General features: G+C 40.1%; 1 protein-coding gene across 2 annotated transcripts in view; it reads right to left on the reverse strand.

Annotated features, from left to right (window-relative positions):
* The window catches only part of LOC102291321 (collagen alpha-1(XXVIII) chain), a 35516-nt gene extending 21875 nt beyond the window's left edge, over positions 1-13641 (reverse strand). The window contains exons 1-13 of one of the 2 annotated variants that reach the window (XM_005948573.3): positions 13334-13641; positions 13045-13202; positions 11422-11996; positions 9074-9094; positions 8923-8982; positions 6008-6061; positions 5872-5916; positions 5659-5685; positions 5266-5310; positions 5110-5154; positions 4717-4770; positions 1172-1240; positions 1002-1070 (exon numbers count right to left, since the gene is read on the reverse strand). In XM_005948573.3, the coding sequence (XP_005948635.1) occupies positions 1002-1070; positions 1172-1240; positions 4717-4770; positions 5110-5154; positions 5266-5310; positions 5659-5685; positions 5872-5916; positions 6008-6061; positions 8923-8982; positions 9074-9094; positions 11422-11996; positions 13045-13195 (1215 nt within the window). In that variant the 5' untranslated portion in view covers positions 13196-13202; positions 13334-13641. The remainder of the gene's footprint in view (positions 1-1001; positions 1071-1171; positions 1241-4716; positions 4771-5109; positions 5155-5265; positions 5311-5658; positions 5686-5871; positions 5917-6007; positions 6062-8922; positions 8983-9073; positions 9095-11421; positions 11997-13044; positions 13203-13333) is intronic. The other variant, XM_005948572.3, reaches the window with a different exon arrangement.
* Between the last annotated feature and the right edge of the window lie 8071 nt (positions 13642-21712).

Here is a 21712-nt window from a genome sequence, read left to right on the forward strand (position 1 = left end):
TATATATATATATTGAAAGCCCTGAAATATAAGATTTTTAAAACCAGCTCACAATGTTAGCCAAGCAGTTGTTGTTTTTTTAGGTATCATAAAAACACAAAGCTAGGGCGGCAAAATTAATAACATTTGAATCTCAATCACGATTTTGGGTTCCCGTAATTAAATTAACATGACAGATTGATATTACCAGATCAAGTATTCCTCATATCAGCGCCTGACCACATGCCCTGTATGGCTGAAGACATTTGTCCACAAACACAGTAAGTAACAAAATCTATAAGAAAATGGTCAACGTATTGCACAAAAGATACATTATTCCCTCAGCAATTATTGTTCTAAAGTTGCAATGCTTATGCAGGGTGCAAAACATTGCAAGGGGAAAAGAGAGGCATATCCCAGCTGTCAAGCACTTTGCTTTGAGTTTTAGTCACACTGATCTCAATGGTACAATTAATGTAAGTTAGATTGTCTCTCCAGGTAAAATATGTCTCTGCATGGCTGTCCATATTTTCTTCTGTCGCTTCTTTACATGTCAAACAATTCTATTATTCACATTTATACAGAAATAGATCACTTTTTAAACTATTTAATACACTGCTGAAGCTGTATGTGTCTAAGAGGTATTTTTCTTCCTAAACATGCTCATAATGGTCTTTATTTAATGTCCACTGGACAAATCTTCACACCTTTCAAGGTTTACTCTTGTTTCTGCCTCCTTTGCCTTGTCCAAAAACAGCACTTTTCCAGTTTAGCAAGCTAGTTGCCATAGTTACTCAGGTTGTTTCACCATTCACTATTTCAGCTGCTTGGAAGAAGGTACCAAGAGCGAAAAATGCTATCTTCTCGCATTTTATTTATTTATTTATGTATGTATCCACAAGTTTAAGTACCCCCTAGACATCATTACTCCATACCCATTACATTGTACATTTGGCATTTTGACATTACATTGCCATCATCTACAATGCTAATGTGAAGTGTGAGTTACTAGTTTATCTCACCGGTGGTCCAGGCTCACCAATTCCTAGAGGACCTGGAGGCCCTGGTTGCCCCTGGAAACCAATATCACCCTGGAAGAAAGTGAGAGGAGTGCTCATACAGGGTGAGAGTCAAGTGGATTATTATGCCTTTGTAACTTAATTTTCCAAAAGAATAGGGTAGCAGACTTTACCTTGGGTCCCGGAAGGCCAATCCCTTGTTCCCCTTGGATTCCAGGTGGCCCAGGAAGTCCCCTTTCCCCCTATAAAAACAAGCAGGGACAGACTTGTGGATACAAAAGCGCATAAACAGTTGCACGTACAGTTGTAAACAACAGCAAAAACTAGCAAAAAAAATCCGAAATGACTGACTTTCTTTCCCACACCCACATAAACATACATGATCTGCTTCCTCTCCTTCTCAGCTGTTTTTAAAGGGGATTTAGTACTACGGGGTTCCTTCATTCCTTTAGCTTTATTGTTAAAGAATGCAATTATTCACGCAGAGGTCATAAATCACAGCTTTGCTGTGCAACAGGAGGGCGAGCAAAAGGCGTGAAGAGGCTGTAGAAATGTTAGCAGGCGCATACCAGTAGATTTTTTTTCTTCTGTTGCCCTTTCAAGCAAGTTGGGACAATGTTTAATGCCAGACATTAGTCTGCCATTCAGGTGATATAGGATGACAGCCAGATTATCAACATGAACATTCTTCCAAAATAATTAAGGAGGGAACACTTGGTGGGGGAGTGTGTGCTTATGGCAGAATTGGCAGGTATAACACGGGACTGGGGGCTTAAAAAGTGGAAACAGACAAATAAGCTGACAAGGTAATAACAGATGAGCTACTTCAGAGGGCTTTCCAATGTTCCAGCAGGGACGGATCATAACTCACAATAAAAGCGTTCAAATGTATAGTCATTGAATCAGTGTTATCAGTTAGTAGAGCTACTTGACATTTGTGATGTTATTTATGCCGGCGCTGGATGAAGTTAATCAAATTGCATTTTAAATGTCAATGTTGTGCGTGTGATATTTTGAATCTGATGATCAAACACTTTATTTATGTCACATCACATTCTTCCATATGCAGCAAAGCATTTCATGTTTCACCACTACTACTCCACAGGTACCAGAATTATTGGAGGCTCCTTTCATACGGCTATGTAAGACTTAACCCAAAGCAGACTTCAAAGAACTTTATGTGTCCAGCTTAAAAAAAAAAGTGTATCCTTTAGATATACATCTGGTTTTTAAGATTTTGGGTCACCTTTGATGAATGATTTTGGGCTGGAGAAGGGGAAAGGCCAGTCTCTGGTTCAGAGAGAATTCCATCACATATAAAGGAATGTCTGATTTATGTCTCCTTTAGTTCACTTTTGTACTCTCGGAACAAGTTCTAAAGACATGTAGTGCAGCCTTGTTGAAAATCAAATGAACTTCTAGCCCTTCCACAGGGGCCACAGTGGAAGGTGGAGTGAAAAGGCTGCCACAATCAGATGCATCTATCTTAAATGTAAAAAATGCTTTATTCTCTACACAACAATCAAACAAAAGTAGGGACTGGCTTGATTGCTCAAAAATAAAGTTCCTCTAAAGCCACTTAAGGTGGCTCTGAAAGTGAATGAGTCCTGATAGACTCACTAGTTAAAATGTCCAACGTTACAACATTAAAAACCTCATTTAGAATCCATCCATCCATTCGCTTCTGCTTATCCTTCTCAGGGTCCCTGGAGCCTTTCCCAGCTGTCATAGGGCAAGAGGCAGGGTACACCCTGGACAGGTCGCCAGTCTGTCGCAGAGAGCCATTCAGAACTACAAGTAATTTAGATTTTTCAATTAACCTATCCCCACAAACTACATGTCTTTGGACTGTGGGAGGAAGCCAGTGTACTCACGCAAACACAGGAAGAACATGCAAACTCCACACAGAAAGACTGATAGTGGATTGAACTCAGGACCTTTTTGCTGTGAGGCAACAGTGCTAACCACAGTGCCACCGTGCTGCCCCTTATTTTGAGTATGGCACAAAAACTATTTTGGCTTCAACTGTACTACTGCTTTAATTAAGTATTTGGATACAGGCTTAAAATGATATTGTAGGTGTATCTATGGTTGCTTTAATTGACAGGTACACCTGCATGGGTATAGGTTTACCTACACAGGTGACTTAAGCTTCAACTCAACCAGTGATGCTGGTGCTTTTTGGAGAATTTTTACTCTCATCAATGTTTTCATTGGGACATCTAACGATTTTATTTCATTTCTTTTTCTTAAGTAATTTCCCCATTTTTTTAACATAACTTTTAATTTCCCTGTGCCATGTTTTTCAAACATTTGTTTTCTGCTCTTACTTATAAACTGTTTTTCTTTTAGTCAATTTTCTGTCTTCACATTAATTATTACCTTCTGGCTAAACCTGTCAGTTAGTGGTTAACTTATTGGACACCTGGAAGAGTAAGAAAATCAACACATTTTTGTGTGTAACAAGAAAAAATATTTTTTTTTTAAAGAAAAGCAATAAATAAAACACATTAACCCTTTATTTCACATGAATTGTGTGACTTTAAATCCAGCCACCTTAAAATGACTTAAATCTACTGTATCCATTTGGAGATGTATTAACCAAAGGGGGTTGCATCAACACTAACCAGATACTTACTCTGAATAGCCAATCACCTGAAAAACAATTTAATACATTGAATGTAGGCTGGACTATCAGAATATCCTAACAATTCATTGAAAAGCCCTCAGTTGAACCTAAATGCTGCAGTAAGAGTACTTACAGGGACAAGAAAGCGAGAGCCTATTTCTCCCATATTGGTTTCCCTTCATTGGCTCCCTGTTAAGTCTAGCATCTCTTCTGTGGGCCAAACTCCCACGAGACAGCCTGTTTACCTTTAGAATAAGGCTTAAAATTTTCCTTTGTAATCAAGCTTAGTTAGGGCTGGATAAGGTGAGGTAAATGGTAAATGGACTGATTTTTACATAGCGCTTTTCTACTCTTTCTGAGAACTCAAAGCATTTTATACAACTTACCCACCCATTCAAACTTCTTCACTCAAGTACTCTCATCTACGCTTTTGATAAAGCTTATAGTCAGGGCTGGATCATATCACACTGAATCCTCCTTTAGTTGGTGCAATAGTCCTAGACTGCTGGAGGCTTTCTCTGATGCAATGATTGTTTCCCCTTTACTCACCTCTTTTAACCCTCTATATGTTGATAAACCACTTTGTATTTAATAATTAGTTATTATTAAAGTCTGGCTCTCTTCAACAATATGTCTTTTGTCCTGCCCCCTTCTCCCCACTTCCAGCTGGACACGGCAGATGGCTCCCCTTCCCTGAGCCTGGCTCTGCCGGAGGTTTCTTCCTGTTAAAAGGGAGTTTTTCCTTCCCACTTTTGCCAAATGATTGCTCATAGGGGTAGTTTTCTCAGTATTATTGTAGGGTCTTTACTTTACAATATAAAGCACTTTGCATAAATGTTGTTGAGATTTGGTGAAATATAAATAAAATAAAATAAAATTGTTTAAAACTGATGATGTTGGCAAAAAATTGCAAATAATATTGCAAACAGGTAGTGGGTAAAAAAGATGAAAAGAAAGTAAAAGCAAACAAATCTCTACCCATTATGTGAACCGAGGCTACACTACACTACATACTATCAGTATTTTAGATGGAAGCTTCAAACATGTCAACCACTGCAATTGGCTTCATTGAGACAGAGGAGTACTTACTTTTTTGCCCATCACACCTTCAGGTCCAGTATCACCAGGTGGGCCGGATAAGCCCTAAAAGTTAAATGAGTGTGTGAGTGACACACTTATATATAAGTAAGTAGTAGACAGAAGTAGTACATTAAGTTAATGTAAATTAATTATGGATAACATAGACCGACATCTTTGAAATAAAAATACTGTCCTGATGTCCTACTGACCTGAACAACAACATGCTAAGGCTGTATGGATAGGCTACACCTGTTGATGTGTACCTGCCACTAACAGTCACTATTTAAAAAATATCATACAATTTAATGATACAAATTTGTCCTCTTTTTTATCATTCTTAAGTGCATTGTGGGATGTTTTGGCAGTTGATATGATACCAAGAGAAATAAAATTAAAATTTACTTGAAGTCCACGATTTCCTCTTGGTCCAACTGGTCCTTCAGGACCCTGTAATAAATGACATTTGTCAAGCTTCATATTCACAAGCAGTGCTTTAGCAACTTTGTAATATTTGAACACATATAAGATTTGTTTCACAGCATTCAAATTGCAACATACTCTGTCTCCCTTAATTCCAGGTGTGCCACACTCCCCCCTCTCTCCCTAGAATAAAAAGTGTTAGGTGAGTTCTTTAGTATAGCATCATTATGCATAATTTAGGACTTTTATCCCATGGTTTTTCTGTGACACATTTATGACACAGAGTGTAATTCCCAAGGATAACTTTATCATTGTACAATGGGAAATATGTAAACACAAGATTGACATCAAAGATAGTTGAACATAGTTGTAAACCTGAAACAAAACTGAACTGCATCACATTTCCAGTATTACTGTATTATATCATGTACGGAGGATATAATCCTGTAGTTTCCCACAAGCATGGGGAAGTTTGCATAACCATGAAGACAGAGAGAGAGACATAAAGAGAGACTAGAATCTATACATTACCTTCTCCCCTTTGTATCCTGGTTTTCCCTGTGTGTACAAAACATCACGTCAGGACAAAGACAAAGAGAAAAGCGCTGGAATACAGTTAACAAAAAAATACTTCATACTTCTCATTCTACGACAATGATTTATGGAAGAGCGATGTTAAGGCTTTCACACTGAATTTGTCAGTCTTGACTTAGCCTTGACCTTACCAACTTGATTTAAGCTCACCTCTGCTCCAATTCGACCTGGAAGTCCACCGAGCCCAATCTCACCCTGTGAAAAAGGGAATTTTAGTTTAAAAAGGAAAGGCAGGCCACGTTGTTTGCATGTGCTTTAACTGTGTGAAATAAATACAAGTCTGCACCTTTTGTCCTTTTGGGCCAGGGCTTCCATCCTCTCCAGGACGACCCTTCTTGCCCTGTAGAGAAAAACATTGTAGCAAGGTTAAAGATACATAATCATCGACAGAGTAACATTTCTGTTTGTTAATACTTTGTATAAAATAAATGTATTAAATCTTATTTAATTAACTTTATTCCCAGTAAAGATAGTGAATAACTGTATTTTGCTGTAACTACCTAGCAATACACCTTTAAGTCTGGCCCATGCCATCTCTTGCAGGAGACCCTTCAGCATGTTGAACAGCTGTCAGTGGAAGCGAAGGCCAATAAAATAGCCTTCCTTCTTCCTATTGCTGTGCTGCAATGCACAGTATAACAGCTCTTTTTGTTTAACAGAAACATGTTTCCAGTTCATCACAGCCGCTGAGTCTGGGAGCAGATGAGACAAAAGAGATGTGGTCTGCATACGAGTGTAAGTCCGTAGACGAACAACCGTCTGGTTGTTTTTGCTGTTTTTGTGTTGTGAACTATGCATGCTCTTACATTGTAAGTATACGCCTTCTTGTGTGTGTCTGTCTTCATACAGTCAGTATGAAGACGGAAAAGACACAGACTTTTCCGTCAGTGTGTGCAGATAGACACAGCTTTGGTTTTGGAGCATTAGGTTTGAGAGGGTTCTCGCTGTTCTCATCCTGTGAAAATACATCAAAGAAAAACTGTAGTATCTAATTGAAGCTGACCTTCTCGCCACAATAAAAGATATCCTCTTGTCACGACATGGCTTTGGCAGGCAAAGGAGGTCTTTCATTGTAACATTGTATCTGCTGAGATGTGTCCTCACACGATCCGAAGTTCACGGGTTGCTTTAACAGACGTGATTCAGCAGATTTCTCATGTACATTTAGATCATTTCTGAAAAAAATCGCTAGAGGAATGTACTCTAACTGCTTCAGGGTTGTTTAAAACCATAAGATTTACTAAACTCCCTCCAAAAATGTGCAAGTAGTCTTTTGGCATAGACACTGAGTTGTTATCTGTGCTGTGCTTGTTATCAAGCAAGCCAGTTTTGGCATCACTGTCTTTTCAGCACAGTAGAAAAGTATGGATTATGACTGTAAAATAAATTGTAACAATTGAAAATTGATAAATGAATTATTAAATATAATTTCATAACTTTATACTACAGAAATTTTTACATAGTGGCGTTTTTTAAATGTCATTCTAATTTATTATTTTTTGATCTGGAAAAGCAGAAAATACAATTTTCTAATGACTAAAGCTAAAAATGTAACTGAAGAAAGGCTGTTTAGCAGTGTACTCGAGCTGTTTAACTTCTTCTAAATTGTATTTATCTGAGGAAGATATTTAGAATTCAAATGCTGCAGTTATTTGCTTCTGTTAAACAGAGCTCTATAGTGAGTGACAACCCCAACCCTGGTATGTTTGGAGGCTTTCGGTGGGTGAGGCTCAAAACTTAGAACACTGTACCAACTGTCTAGTAGCCTCTAGCCTCTGGGGCTTTTCTGTTGCCAGCGATACTGGTACATTACAAAAAGTAAATAATGAAGAGGACCAACTCCAAATTCTTTAACTTCATCTAAAATCATCAGGTAAACAGTTGAAACGTGGACATATTTGGGTGTTCCAACATGATAATGATCCCAAACCCACATCAAAACTGGTTTTTGAATAGATAACACAAGCAAGATAAAGCAAACTATTAACTTTTTGGAGTGGGCATCTCAAAGCTCTGACCTCAGCCTTATTGAAACTATGATTAAAAACAGGGTCTCTATCAGGAAACCAACCAATTTAAATGACCTATGAAAACAAGTTTGGTCAAATATCCATCAGAATGATACAGGAAGCATCTGGTTCAGAGTTGACTTACTAAAGGACATCCAGCCAAATATATACGTATATATATATGAGCCAGTATATGTAATTTTGATAGCTCAGTCAATTTTTTAACTGTACTGGCAACAACTTTAAAATTAAACATGCTAACTGAAGTCTGTAAAGTCTGAAAAGTAGCTCTTGGGCTTTTTTTTTTAGTAATTTCTTTGAGCACTGCAATATTTGACATTTGGGTGAAGTTTGGGAATTTGTGAATATTTTCTGCTCTCGTCTGTGAAGGTTCTCAGTCATCCAGGTCATCGTAGTCAAAGGAGCTTGCAAAGAAAAGCGTCTGGACTTCTTTAAGTTGCTTGAAGACGTTTCACCTCTCATCCGAGAAGCTTCTTCAGTTCTAAGGTCAAATGGTGGAGAGTCCCAGATATAAACCTAGTGGGAGTTTCCCCCCACAGAGGGACAAAAGGACCCCCTGATGATCCTCTAATCACCTGAGCCAAGGTGTGAAATTGGGTGCGGGCCCCAATCAGCCAGAGTTTCAGGTGGGTTCATTGTGAAACCTGGCCTCACCTTGTCATGCGAATTCCTGAGGTCAGATGGCCCAGGATGTGAGTGGGCGTTAAGGCGTCTGGGAAGGGATCTCAAAACTGGATTATATGGATTATTATATTTTCTGCTCTCAATAATCTTGCTCACTGTACAATGATGGACTACAAGTTATTTGAAAATGGCCATATAACTCTTTCCAGATTGATGCAGAACAATGATTGATTTTTTTAAGGTTACTGATGATGAGTCTCCTGCTTTGTGTTAACAAATATCTGAATGCTACAGACTAGTGAACATTCAAGATCCTTGTTTTTATAGAGGTCACACCTCTCACACCTGGTTTTGAGCAACTCTGTAAAATTAAATTAAATATTTATCTTTCATTTATATGTGAAATGCAGTTATTTTCCTTGTGTTGTTACATAAGAAAAAAGGCAATGTTACCCAATTTTATTTATCTAATTACATATTAAATACTTTATTTAGTAATTATTGATTATTGGACACTTTTCTGCTCCATAGACGTTGGCATACTCACAGCAGGTCCACTGGGTCCCCTCTCACCCTTCTCACATGCACATTTGCTCTGCAGGGGGCACTTCAAAAAACAAGAGAAGAAGAGTGAGATGGACCATACAGGGGCATATATAACAAAATATGTCTGGAAAAACATGAGGCTCAAGACTTACCCCTTCATCAGCCACAGCCATCTGTGATGGAAGAAGCAGAACAATATCAAGATGTTGTAACCTTCTTTTTTTTTTTACATATATACAATTCAACAGAGTAGCTCAAAATTGAAGATAAGACAATATTCTCAGTATTCTGGCTTCAAAACACACATCTAAAGACACGTCTGTTATTAGAGGACCTGAGTGTTGCTGTTCAATGGGAACTAAAGATAAAAGACAAGTTCTCAGCTGGGACAGGACTACATGATTATGACATACAGATGCTGACTGTACAAGGCAATGAGATGAAAGTCGTGAGTGTAGATGCTGCTGGGCTGTTGCATGCCATGAGAATTCAGTCTGTCAGATCCAGTGTTCTGGGAACCTCGGTGCAGGTTTTCCATAAAGATTTTCCTTTGTCATGTGTACCACCTGTGTCAACAGTAAAGCTTAAGTTTGAAGCCTGAGTGGCATTTGAGGGGCTTGTTGAATGATGAAGCATGCTTGCATGGGTTTGCTGTGTTGCTGTATTTACTGCACCCAATTTTCCCACAAAGAGTTATAATGTGAAGCACATGTTGCTGCCAGTAGCCTGGAAGCATGTCTGGAGAATGTTTCAGAGCAACACATGCTGCAATTGTCTTGGCAGAAATACTTATAAAAGTTAACTTACCTAACTTAAGTCAACATAAAATGTTTCTTAGTTTCATCACGTTTCTCTACAGAGTTTTATTGCTAATGACAGCAGATCTATTACCATGGCAGCCGGTAGCAGGTGTACATAGGGGATGCAATAAGGCAAGAAATCAAAGCAGTGGGTGGAAACAATGGCAGCAGCAGTGGAAGTGCTTATTCAGTGCCTTGAGATACTAAAGACTTTTGATTTGGAAAGCATCTGTCTGCATAATGGCTTTTTGAAGATTTTATCTGTCATAATTCTTTTCCCCTCTGGAAACAGGCAAATATCAAACATACATGCAATTTCACAAGCAGTGTAAGAGCCATAGGTATATGGTTTCTAGCCAGTTCAGAATGATAACGTGTAAGTCTGAACATGCATGAGCGTAGGGTTTTCTTCCAAGGTGCTTAAATGAAAATGTATTTAGAAAACTATAATTGGGCAATTTACATTTTTGTGCCATGAAAAATTAATTGCACCCTGCATGATTTCTTACCGTTAGTGCATATTTGTCAAACCCCCAAAAAGCAAAAAATGAAATTTTGCATCAGGTTAAACACATTTTAGTATGAGAAAAAGCAACATGAATAAATACAAAATGTGGTTCTTTAATGATTATTTAAGGGGGGGAATCCAAAGCTTAGTTCATTTTCACTAGGCATGCCCAGGCTTGATTAATGCCATACTTGATAAATCCTGAAATCACTTAAAAAGAACCTGTTTGACAAACCTGTTTGCTAAATGATCTCAGAAACTAACACATCATGACTCTTTCTTTAAAAAAAAAAAAACAACAACAAAAAAAAACTGTTGAAAAACAATGTCAAGAACAGAATCTGGAAAAACTTTGGACTCTACTGACCCACATGAAGAGCCATTATTCACAAATGGAGAAAACTAGAAACAGTGGTCCAAAAGTGCCTCAATAACTAATACAACAGGTCACAAAAGAACCCAGAACAACATCTAAATGTCTGTAATGGTTCTCAGTCATCAAGGTCATCGAAGTCTAAGGAGGGTCATGGACCCCCTATTGATCCTCTATCACACGAGCCAAGGTGTGAAAATGGTGTGGGTCACAATCCAAGCCAAGGTTTCGGGTGAACCCACTGACCCACACCCGTTTTCACACCTTGGCTCGTGTGATTAGGTAGACAATCAGTAGGGGGTGCATGACACTCCCATAGGGCTTAAAATCTGGGACTCTCCACCAATTGCTCTACGAACTCAAGAAGCTTCTCGGAGAGGTGAAACGTCTTCAAGAAACTTAAACAAGTGCAGACGCTTTTCTTTCCAAGCTCCTTAAACAACAACATCTAAAGAAATGCAATCTTCACTTTCCTCAGTTAAAGTCAGGGTTCAACAGGAAGAATAAGCCTGGACAAAAATGGCATCTGTGGGAAAAGTCCAAGCCAGAAAAACACATAAAGGCTTGTCTCATAGGAAGGCTTGGGCAGCATTACAGCTTAATAATTTAAATCATCATTTTGTGTTTACTCTGGTTATCTTTTTTAATATTAAAATTTGTTTGATTATCTGAAACATGTAAGTGTGACAAATGCCAAAGACTAAAAAATCAAGAAAGGGGGCAATTTTTTTTTTATTGCAGTGTACCATAAAAAGCTAATAAGCCAGTCTGTAGCATACAATCCAAAACAAGCAAAAACCAAATGTTGTTTTTACTCACAATTTCTTTAATAACTTTTTCCGCAACGTTTCTGTCCTGCAGGTTGTGAAGGTAGCGGGAAGCTGGAGAGTTAGCAATTAGCTGCAGCTGTGCTTTATTAGCCAGCTCGTTGGCTTCAGGCGTGATTCCTATGGCAAAGAAACGGACACCCTGGTTCTTGGCATCAGCCACAGCTGAAAATATGTCTGGGTTCCTTGGGTGAGAGATGCCATCAAAGAGCAGAATGGCCACCTTTACGCTGCTGGTATCTGACTCTTCTGAGTAGATGCGGGTCAAGTTAGTGATGGCATAGGTGGTGTAGGTGCCGTGGCCAATATACACAATTGGAGAAATTCGGGCCTTAAAGTCTTCTGTGCCTCGCCACTGTTTGAAAGTCTGCTCTATGATGACGTGACTGCTGTACTGAAGGAGGGCTGCACGGGAACTCAACCCCCGTCCAGTCTGCAGCCGCAGGCCCTGCAGCCGGTCCATCAAGTCTAAGGCAAAGCGCTTTTCCTGGGCATGGTTGTCCTTGGCGCTCTCTGAGCTATCGATAAGAAAAGCTATCTCCAAACTGCAGTCCTCATCAACAAGCGCTGCAAAGAGAGGAGTTAGGCTTTATGAAACATGCAATAGCAAAAATATCAGCTGCCTTAAACTGAAATCTCTCAGCTTTTAAATATTAATGAAGCTATTAGTGAAGAGGCAGGAGAAAACAAGACAAGAGAGCAGAGACAACACGTAGCAAAGGGCCTCAGGTCAGAATCGAATCGCATTATATTATATTATGTTTAACATATTACATTATGTTATATATATATATATATATATATATATATATACTCATTGGTTATATATAACCAATGAGTGATATCAACTAATGTTTAACATTTAAAATGCAGAGCGTAAAGGACCAAGTAAGTATTTAGCAAACAAAGCACATGTTGCATTTCACTGTTACAGGACAGCTGTTAAGCTTCACAGCAAACCTCTGGAAACAATGAATTTTCCTGTATTTGTTGGCTGGAAATTTTCATTTTAATGATTTCATACCCAGCCAAATGCAAAGACCCCACTGATCACAGTCAAACAAATTTCATTACTAGGGGTGACATTTTTATCAGACTGTCCTCTAGAGGGGGGAAAGGTGATTTATTAGGTTTATTGACTGTTATAGGCTGATCGCTTTTCCAGAACAGTGTGATGACTTTGTGAATGTGACATGTCATTTTAAAAAGAAAATAAAAGTAACTCAACTTGCTGCACCAACCTTGGTGGAAGGAGGTCACAGATCTAATACAGGCTGAGGATAAATCACATTAATCTTCACGGGAATATGTCACAGAGAGAATGTGCCTGGGGAAACAGGACTCTGAGCGAATAAAACGTTTGGGTAACAGAGCACTGAATGGTCACGAGGGAGATGGATGATTCTGAGAAGCCTCAGAGATACGATCAATCCAGGTGGATTGCATCCTGCAGCGATGTCCTTGTTGAATATCATGTTCTACTTTTTACACCTGTAGCTGTACTGTTTCCTTACCTGAACAAATTCCACACCACTTCCTCCAAATTAGAGTATTAGTGGAAAAGAAAAAAAGTAGACTCTGGTTTTCTTAGAAATTCTTGAAACAAAAAACTTACATTTGCCATTTGGAGGTATGAAGTTTGAAGAATATACTTTGTTCTTCTTCTTAGGGGTTACCGCTGGTTCTTCATCGCCTTCTTCATAGTCCTGTGCCAACAGACCCTGAAGTCCCCACAGCAGCAGGAGCCAGTGCATGGAGGGGACCATGACTTCTCTAACAGGGGTAAAGGAAAAATGATTAAAAAAGAGATGCATTTGAATACTGCGCTCAAAACCCTGTACACACTCACAGAACAAGCTTTAACAAGCATAAATGTTTAAGACTCAGCCATCAAGCATGCATACCTTGCAGTGTTGCTGACTCCTTAAGAACTTGTGCCCTGTACTCCGTAGCTCTCCTGGCAGTGAAATTCAGGAAAAAGTTTAAAATAGGACAAATAAGAATTTCTTCAGTCAGAGTAAGTTTGATTCCATGTCCTGTGCGTCATGTTTATTGGCCTGTTGCAAAAGTTGTTGCAGAGTATCCAGATGCAGCAGGCAGCATATAGTCACACCAGAAGCTGAAGCAGCAGTGAAAAGCCCCAAACCTTTATTCTGGCTCTCATGGGACTCCCATAAATTCAAGCCATCCCCAAGCTTGCATTAAATGAAGAGAAGTCCGGCCCTTTTTCTGATGATCGCTCCCTTTGGGTGAGAGTGTGGGTGGGGTAGAGAGGCAGTTACAGACATTGTAGAAAGACATGATCGAGCAATCAGTAACCTTTCTCTCTAAGCTCATTTTTTTGTAATTGCTGGTTGGGTTCCAAGTGAGTATTTATCCGTGTTTTCAGTGTGTTTTGTGGCAGTAGGGCAATTTAGGACATAAAGATAACGATATTATAATATGTCTGGTGAGAAAATGGGCAATCTATCTAGTTTTTCAATATACAAGATGCCTCACTCATCCAAGCACTTTTTATACACCTAAGTGCTTTTTTGTGTTATCCTTGCCCAAGGATACTTGGTCATCCAGATTCGAGTACCCAGAGCTTAAACCACCACCCTTCTGATTGGTAGTTGACCTGCTCTACCTCCTGAGCTGTAGCCTCTCCACTGGTGTTACTCTATTATCTAACTGTCAATATGACTGGACCATTGAAGGTAAAGCCCTTTTTTCAGGTTAGCTATTTCAGGTAACTATTTTGCCTCTTGGAGCCACTGTGAACTCATTGCAGTTTATAGATGGATGACAGAAGCTCATCTAAAAATGTCCCATTGACCCCCTGCTGTACATGTTATTAGCCTTCCATCTAAGCCAGTAGTATTTATTTTAATATTATTTTAATATTTATTCATATTTGTGTTTACCTGATAATTGTAAGTCCAGCCTTTTAGCTCAGATTTTGGACCCCACCATTAACAGAGGTAAACATTTAGCTCATTGTTTTTCCTGTCTGAATATACCGCTAATGTATATTGGATTTTTAGAATCTATTTGTGTCTAAAAGGAATAGTAAGAGTAAAAGAAAATAAAGCTTGAAGTCTCCATCAAGCCAAGGGAACAATCACTCCATGGTCATTTTCTGTAGGTTAACCAGTGCAAGCAGCCCCGTTCAAATGACCAAAGTCATTTGATGCAGTGTTATTGCAATCAGTATAGCTGTTTTTAAATTAGTGTGTTCTCATGGGCTCAACTTCACAATAATCCAAAAAACTGGAAAATTCAGGAAGGGAATTGACTCTCTTATATGGAGCCCCACAGGGGACATGGGAGAAAACAAAGTTAAGATGGACTTTTGCGAGATCTCGCAAAACAAACTCGGGATCTCGCAAAACAAACTCGGGATCTCGCAAAACTTTTGCAAGATCTTGCAAAACAAACTCGGGAGTTGAAAAGTTCAATTCAATTCAATTCAATTCAAATTTATTTATATAGCGCCAAATCACAACAAAAGTCGCCTCAAGGCGCTTCATAAGTGAGTTATGGGAGTTGAATTCCAACGATGGCGGCAGCTACTTAGTTGTAATATTAGTCTTTCTGGGTCACAAAATACACTTTTAAGATATCTTCAGGCGTGAGTGTAGTTGTGTAAACGTCAGATACCTGTTCGGTTTACAAGACATCACATATTTGCAAAAGTGCTCCGACGTTTTCGGAGATCTGACATCCACTAGCTCGAAGCTAACGGGAAGTCGAGACCTACTAAAGCCGGGAGGAACACCGCCTTCCCGGCACATCGTGCCTCGACCTCCCGGTCGGCTTCGAGCTGGCGGCCTGCGAGATCCCGAGTTTGTTTTGCGAGATCTCGCAAAAGTTTTGCAAGATCCCGAGTTTGTTTTGCGAGATCTCGCAAAAGTTTTGCGAGATCTCGCAAAAGTCCGTCTTAATTTTTTTTTTCTCCCATGTCCCCTGCGGGGCTCCGTACTCTTAAGGTAACACACCGTGCAAAAGAAGTTACCAGAATCCACCTATGAAAACACCCAGAGCAGTTATCTGTTTTTCCTTTGACTTGATTTCCTGACATTTACAATACTCCGAACTAAGTAAACTAATAAGAATATTTACAGACCAATGTAGTGTCTACAGGTAAATACTAGTGTAATATATTTCTGAGAGGACATCTGGATGGAATTTTCAATATTCATTTATTTATATTGTTCAGAACCAGTAGGTCTAATTTGGACCCACATGAATCCTTTTCAGTTCCAAAGAAAAGTTTCATAGCTCCTGAAATATATTATAATATCTGTGCAGTACTGGATCAGAGGAGTTTTGTATTCCCAGGGTTTAACCATATAACTTGAACCAGACTCCCATAACTCAGAAACTGGAATAACACTTGGACTAAATGAAGAAATGGATAGGCTCAATACAGCAGGAACTCAGTGTAATTGGCAGTCCAAATATAATCAAACAGTATATGAGCGACTTTGGCCTTTGCGATGCATGGCGCTCCCTTCACCCCAACAGTAAGGAATATACTTTTTTCTCACATGTTCATCACTCCTACTCTCGTCTGGATTATTTTTTGGTGAGCAGCTCACTGCTGAGTGACATTTCAGACACTGAGATTCACCCTATAGCTGTCAGCGATCATGCTCCTGTATCTTTAACACTAATGCACAAGAATAACACTACGCCAAGTAAAAACTGGAGATTTAATACATCACTGCTTAAAGATGAAGACTTTATTAAATATTTTTAAAAAGAATGGACTCTATATTTAGACTATAAAGACACTCCCGGAACTTCAGCTTCTGTTCTATGGGAAGCAGATGGGAAGCAGGGAAAGCTGTGATGAGAGGTAAAATTATTTCTTTCTCATCACATAAAAAGAAAGAAGAAAACAAAAATATTCAGGAATTAGAAAAAAAACATCAAATCCCTAGAAGAAGCCTACGTGTCACACCAAGATCAAGAAACAATGAACAAAATAGGCAAAACAAAACTAGAATTAAATAAGATAATTGACAAAAAAAAAAAAAAAAATTCTTAGTACAAAGACTACGCTTACTAAATTATGAACATGGTAATAAATCCGGTCAATTTCTAGCAAACCAGTTAAAAATAAAGAAAGAAAAAACAAGATTCTGCTGTTCAAGATTCATCTGGGAACACAGATGAATCTTGTTCAAAACAAAAAAACAACATTTTCAGGGATTTCTATAAAACGTTGTATTGACCACAAATAAACCCATCTAAAAAAGAAATTGATCAGTTTTTGGACAACAACTCTTCCAAAATTATTAGACACTCAAGCAATGGCACTGGATTTACCACTGACACCAGGTGAACTCCAGGAAGCTCTGATAAGTATGCCCAATAATAAGGCTTCGGGTCCAGATGGCTTTCCTGCAGAATTCTACAAAGAATTCTGGATGATTCTAGCACCAGTTTTTTACTGAACGTTGTTGGAAATCAAAGAAAAGGGCAGACTTCCATGAAATATGAATTCTGCAAACATTAATCTCCTGCTAAAACCAGGCAAAGACCCTGTATATCCCTCAAGCTATCGTCCAATATCCCTTATAAATGTAGACCTTAAAATAATCTGCAAAGCTCTCTCAAATAGACTAGAGAAAATAACCCCCCTCTTAATTCTTACGGGTCTCCTCAGCTCTTATATCCCTGGGAGAGCGCTTAGATCAGCAGGCCAAATGCTCCTGGTGCGACCTAGATCTCGGCTCAAGACCAGAGGTGACCACGCATTCGCCGCTGTTGCACCCTACCTCTGGAATAACCTCCCCCTAGCTATTCGGGCGTCTGATTCAATTCAATCTTTTAAATCTAAATTAAAAACTTATTTGATTAGCCTTGCTTTTGTAACAGCCGCCGTTTTCTTTGTGAGTATTTATTACACGGCGTGCTGCGGGCAAAAGCCTGTTCTAACGTTTGAGTCTAAGGTTTATTTTTTAGCACCTGGCGGCTCTTTTTTACGGAGCCCCGTAGGAGACATGGGAGGAAAAAAAATTAAGACGGACCTTTTCGAGATCTCGCAAAAAAACTTGGAATCTCGCAAAAGTTTTGCGAGATCTGAACTGGGCCCCGGTCCAGATGGGCCTGGGCCCCCTTTCGCTGGCGGGTTGCAGAGTATGGGGGTGCCTACTGGGGTCAGCAGGGGAGCTGGCCCCCAGGAAGGGGTCACTTGCTCCTCCCTTCCTTCCCTCCCCATCTCCAGCCTCCTCCCTCTTCCCACTCCACCACAATCACCCACACATGCAGGGCCTTGAGGTAAAGGTGTGTCACCAGAGTGCAGGGGAGCCCCCCGTCCTGTCCCGTTCTGGCTGCCTGTGCCTCAATTTTATCCCACAACTTAGACATTACTCGCACTCTCATAGCACAAACATATAGGATCTTGGGGGTGGGCACGCTACACAGAATCCAAAAGACCATCAGGGTGTACAACCTCACCCCTGGCATCGCTCCCCACCTCTCTGGCAGGTAGCTCCATGCCCTCCTGGGTTTTAAATGCACCTTAGAACACACATGAATCAACACTACAATGAGCGGGCGGAGGAAGGTTTGGAGTCTTCACAAACCCCCATTCTCTGCTGCCTGTTGGAGCGGGGGTACTAGGAGGAGGAGTTGGCCATCTGATTGGGGTCTGGAAAGTGGGGCCTCCCTGCTGCTGCCGAGTCGGGGCGGTCTGCATCTCCCCACCCCAGGGAAAAGGGTAACACTACCTGGGTCTGGGTGCAGTTTCCCCCTCCAGAGGCAAGGGTACTTAGACCCGGGGCTTAGAGTATGCTTGGGGAGTGTGATTGTGTGTACAGTGTCTCTTTATGTCTGTGTCCACTTTGGGTGAGTGTTGAGTAATTGCATATGAGAGCATGAGGGTGGGAATGGATGTTTGTATCTGTGTGTGCCTGTTTGTCTATGTCCACCGAGTTATCAGACGCCACCTCTCTGGGGACATCTCAGGCCCTCCAAGGTATGGAGGCCTATCTCCCCCACCACTTCCCCTACCAGTGGCAGACGCCCTCAGACATCGGTGCGTTGGTGGGTCTTTGTGTCCGGGGATGGGCGCCCAGGTACACACCGGCTCACTCCTTGGTGGCTGCTTGTCGGGGGCCTGGAGCCTGGGGCTCGCTCGGGCCACTTCGGGGGTGGGGTGCCCTCAGCCTCTCGGCCTGGGGCTCGGTCACTCTGACACAGCTGGCTGCCGGCGGAGCTCACGTGCACGTCACTGCAACCCCCTCTAGCTTCTGCTCCGCGGCTGCTGAGTGAGCCCTCATCTGGGACTCTCCTCAGCTCTTTCTGGGACAGTGGCGCGGCTGCCCCTCTGTTGGTCTTCCTTGGTCTCTTGTGTTCTGAGGACCTCTGGATGTCTGGAGTTTTGATCTCCTCCATACCTGCTTCATGCCCTGGAGGATGGGGCTACACCCCCCCCAAGACATCTAGCAGATCATTACATGAAGGAACCTTTTAAAAACAAGCGCGCTCATGCTCACAGGTGGGCACACGGGTGCTCACACACACAAACTACACCCTTTTTGGCTCCTACCTCAAAGCACACTGTGCGCTGTCGATCTTGCTATTTAAAAATGTTAAAAAATTAGTAAATAATTGCATTCTGGTGTTGTTTATCAATCAATCAATCAATCAAATTGATTGATTTATATTCTACTCAGCATCAAAATGTTTTCTGTAAACCATAAAAATTTTCTGTACACGAAAGTTTTGCTGGTTTGGTCTTCGCACCACCTGAGTAGAAGAAAAAGAAAGAAAAGGAAAGAAAGAAAAAAAAACACTTGGTGTTGTTATTGCCTCCTTTGTTACTGAATTTAGGTAAAGGAAAGCGGTCACAAAAAAATGCTCTCTTTCAAAGATAAAGCTGCTTAAATCCCTTTCTTTCAAGTTTCAAGTGCTGATTAAGCAAAGCAAGAAACTCTTGAAGTTACTTTTGTCGTTTCTGCTTCTGCTTTGGATATTTCACATGAATCAAGGGAACGTCTGTTGCACAGACTCTTTTTTTGTTCAATAACACGCACCATATGGTAAAACTAGGATGCAGCATAGCGCTGAATTTCAATATGACACATCTAATAAAAATGAAGGGCCAAAAAATTTAGAAAATCTTCTGTAAAACTAAACAAACAGCTCATGACACTTTTTTGAGCTCTGTTTTCTCACTTTTTTGTATTATTAAAAACGAGTTGCATTTTCCATCTATGAATTTTTATTTGTTGACGGTTTTCTAAACACAATACCCACCATGACTCTAAATTTCACAACAATTAACTGACATTCATTGAGAGCATGATAATAAATTAATAAAGATGATCCTATCTGAAAGTGTACTGTGATGCTCTGAGCACATGCAGACACCACTAAAGGGCATCAATAAAGAGCAGGGCATGGTATTTTTATGCAGTGACACAGAATTGAATTTTAATGAGCAAATAGCTTCATTGGAAGAAGACGTGTATGGCAGATCGTTCTTTTATGACACTATGGAAGAAACCACTTAGCTCTTTGAAATTCCATAACCCCTCCAGACATCTTTCCGGTGACTTTAGTTTAATCACTGCTTTTACAAGATAATGCATGATCTTTAAACAGATAGTTACAGCACCACAGACGCATGACATGTGAAGCTCTTGATTGTCGCATCAATGCATATCACATATTTTTAAGATTGTTTGGAGCAACAAAACACGCATATGTGTCCCAACAAGCCCTCGCATCAGTGTGGTGTAAAGGAGAGCTGAGGGCTATACCACAGTGGAGTCAATAGCTCAGGCTTTTGGTTGCCATGTAAAAGGTTTTCACAGAACTCTTTGCAGTTCTACATCGACCTAAATATGCCTTTACAGGAACTGAGAGATAAAGCAGCAGCCAGGTCCTGGTAATCAAATGAAACTGATTAACTGATCATCAGTAAGTGTGAGCACTTCCATAAAAGCAGAATTCTGGATGCTAACATAATCGCACAGTCTTTCCAGGACTGAATGTTCCAGCAAATTCACCACAAGGTCAGACCATGCAATGTTTGCAGAAACTGCAAAAATCCAAAACCTAGATCTCAGACTCTGCAGGCCTCAGCTAGCATGTTAAATGTTAAAGTTCAAGACATTTGAAAACGACTGACAAAATAAGCCGGTTCCGCTTTCTTAATTCTTCGATAAGTCAGGGCCAAGCCGGCTCCGATCAGCCAGAACCTTTTTACCATGGTTCCGAATAGGTAGATATCTTCAGCACTCAGGCTCACCCAAGCCCAAACTTCTCGTTGAGAAAGGGGTGTCAATTGCATATGCAAGCACGACTTCCACTGTGAGCATTCTAACTGCTCCCATCATCTCATGATCAAAAATAGGAAATACAGTTTGCCCATAGATAGTGCCCATAGAAGGTCAAAGGTTACTTTTTGTCGATTCAAACAGAGAGTAGATTCTACAGATAACTCCGTAATGATTAACATTAGCACATTAAGCTTATGTGCTTGAATGGTAACCACATCGACCTCTGCTGCATTTGACTGTTTGAATAAACATGTTGGTTCTTGTATCACACTCTTGTGAACTCATATAGCAGATCACTGTGGCTACAGTAACAGAAACTCAAAGTCTGTCTAACACTAAGTAAAGGCTGCTAACTGACGTCAGTATTATTCCACCAACAACACTGGAGCTTTTTCAGCAGAATTGTTAAAATAGTTTTTTTCAACGAGCTTCTACCTGTAACAATCCAGCAACACAAACCACAAACCCTAGCAACTAATCTCAGTCATCAGTCATCAGACATTACTTTGGGGCATGCAAAGGATGCTTAACTCATGTGCTGTTTTTGCAGGCAAATTCAGACTAGTAGAGCTCTATCTGAGCCTGCTGGTTGTCAGATAGTCATCTACAGGCATGGGGAGGGATGCCAATTTTTCACTTAAAGCAATAACCCAAATTATAGGTGTTTTAAAAAATTGTTTAAAAAAACTAATAGAATACCACGAGTGCATCAGCAAACACTAAACTTGATTATTTCATGCTGACTGGACTCACCTGCAGTTTTGCCAAAAGTCAAAATCAGACATCACATCTGATTACAAAGCATACTTAAGATTAGAATGGTTCTATACAGAGCATAAGATTAGCACACAGACATTCCTGCTTGTTAAAGTGTTAACTATGTGCTGCTGAAAAGGCAAAGTGTAATAAAACAAAGACAACAGACTTTTCTATACATATTCATACACTAAAAACCCCAAACAACAGTGCATACACTAGGAAAGAGCATGAGTCACACATTCT

The sequence above is a fragment of the Haplochromis burtoni genome, unplaced genomic scaffold (assembly GCF_018398535.1).
Source record: "Haplochromis burtoni strain Fernald_Lab_line unplaced genomic scaffold, NCSU_Asbu1 Contig_591, whole genome shotgun sequence".
Classification (NCBI taxonomy): Eukaryota; Metazoa; Chordata; class Actinopteri; order Cichliformes; family Cichlidae; genus Haplochromis; species Haplochromis burtoni.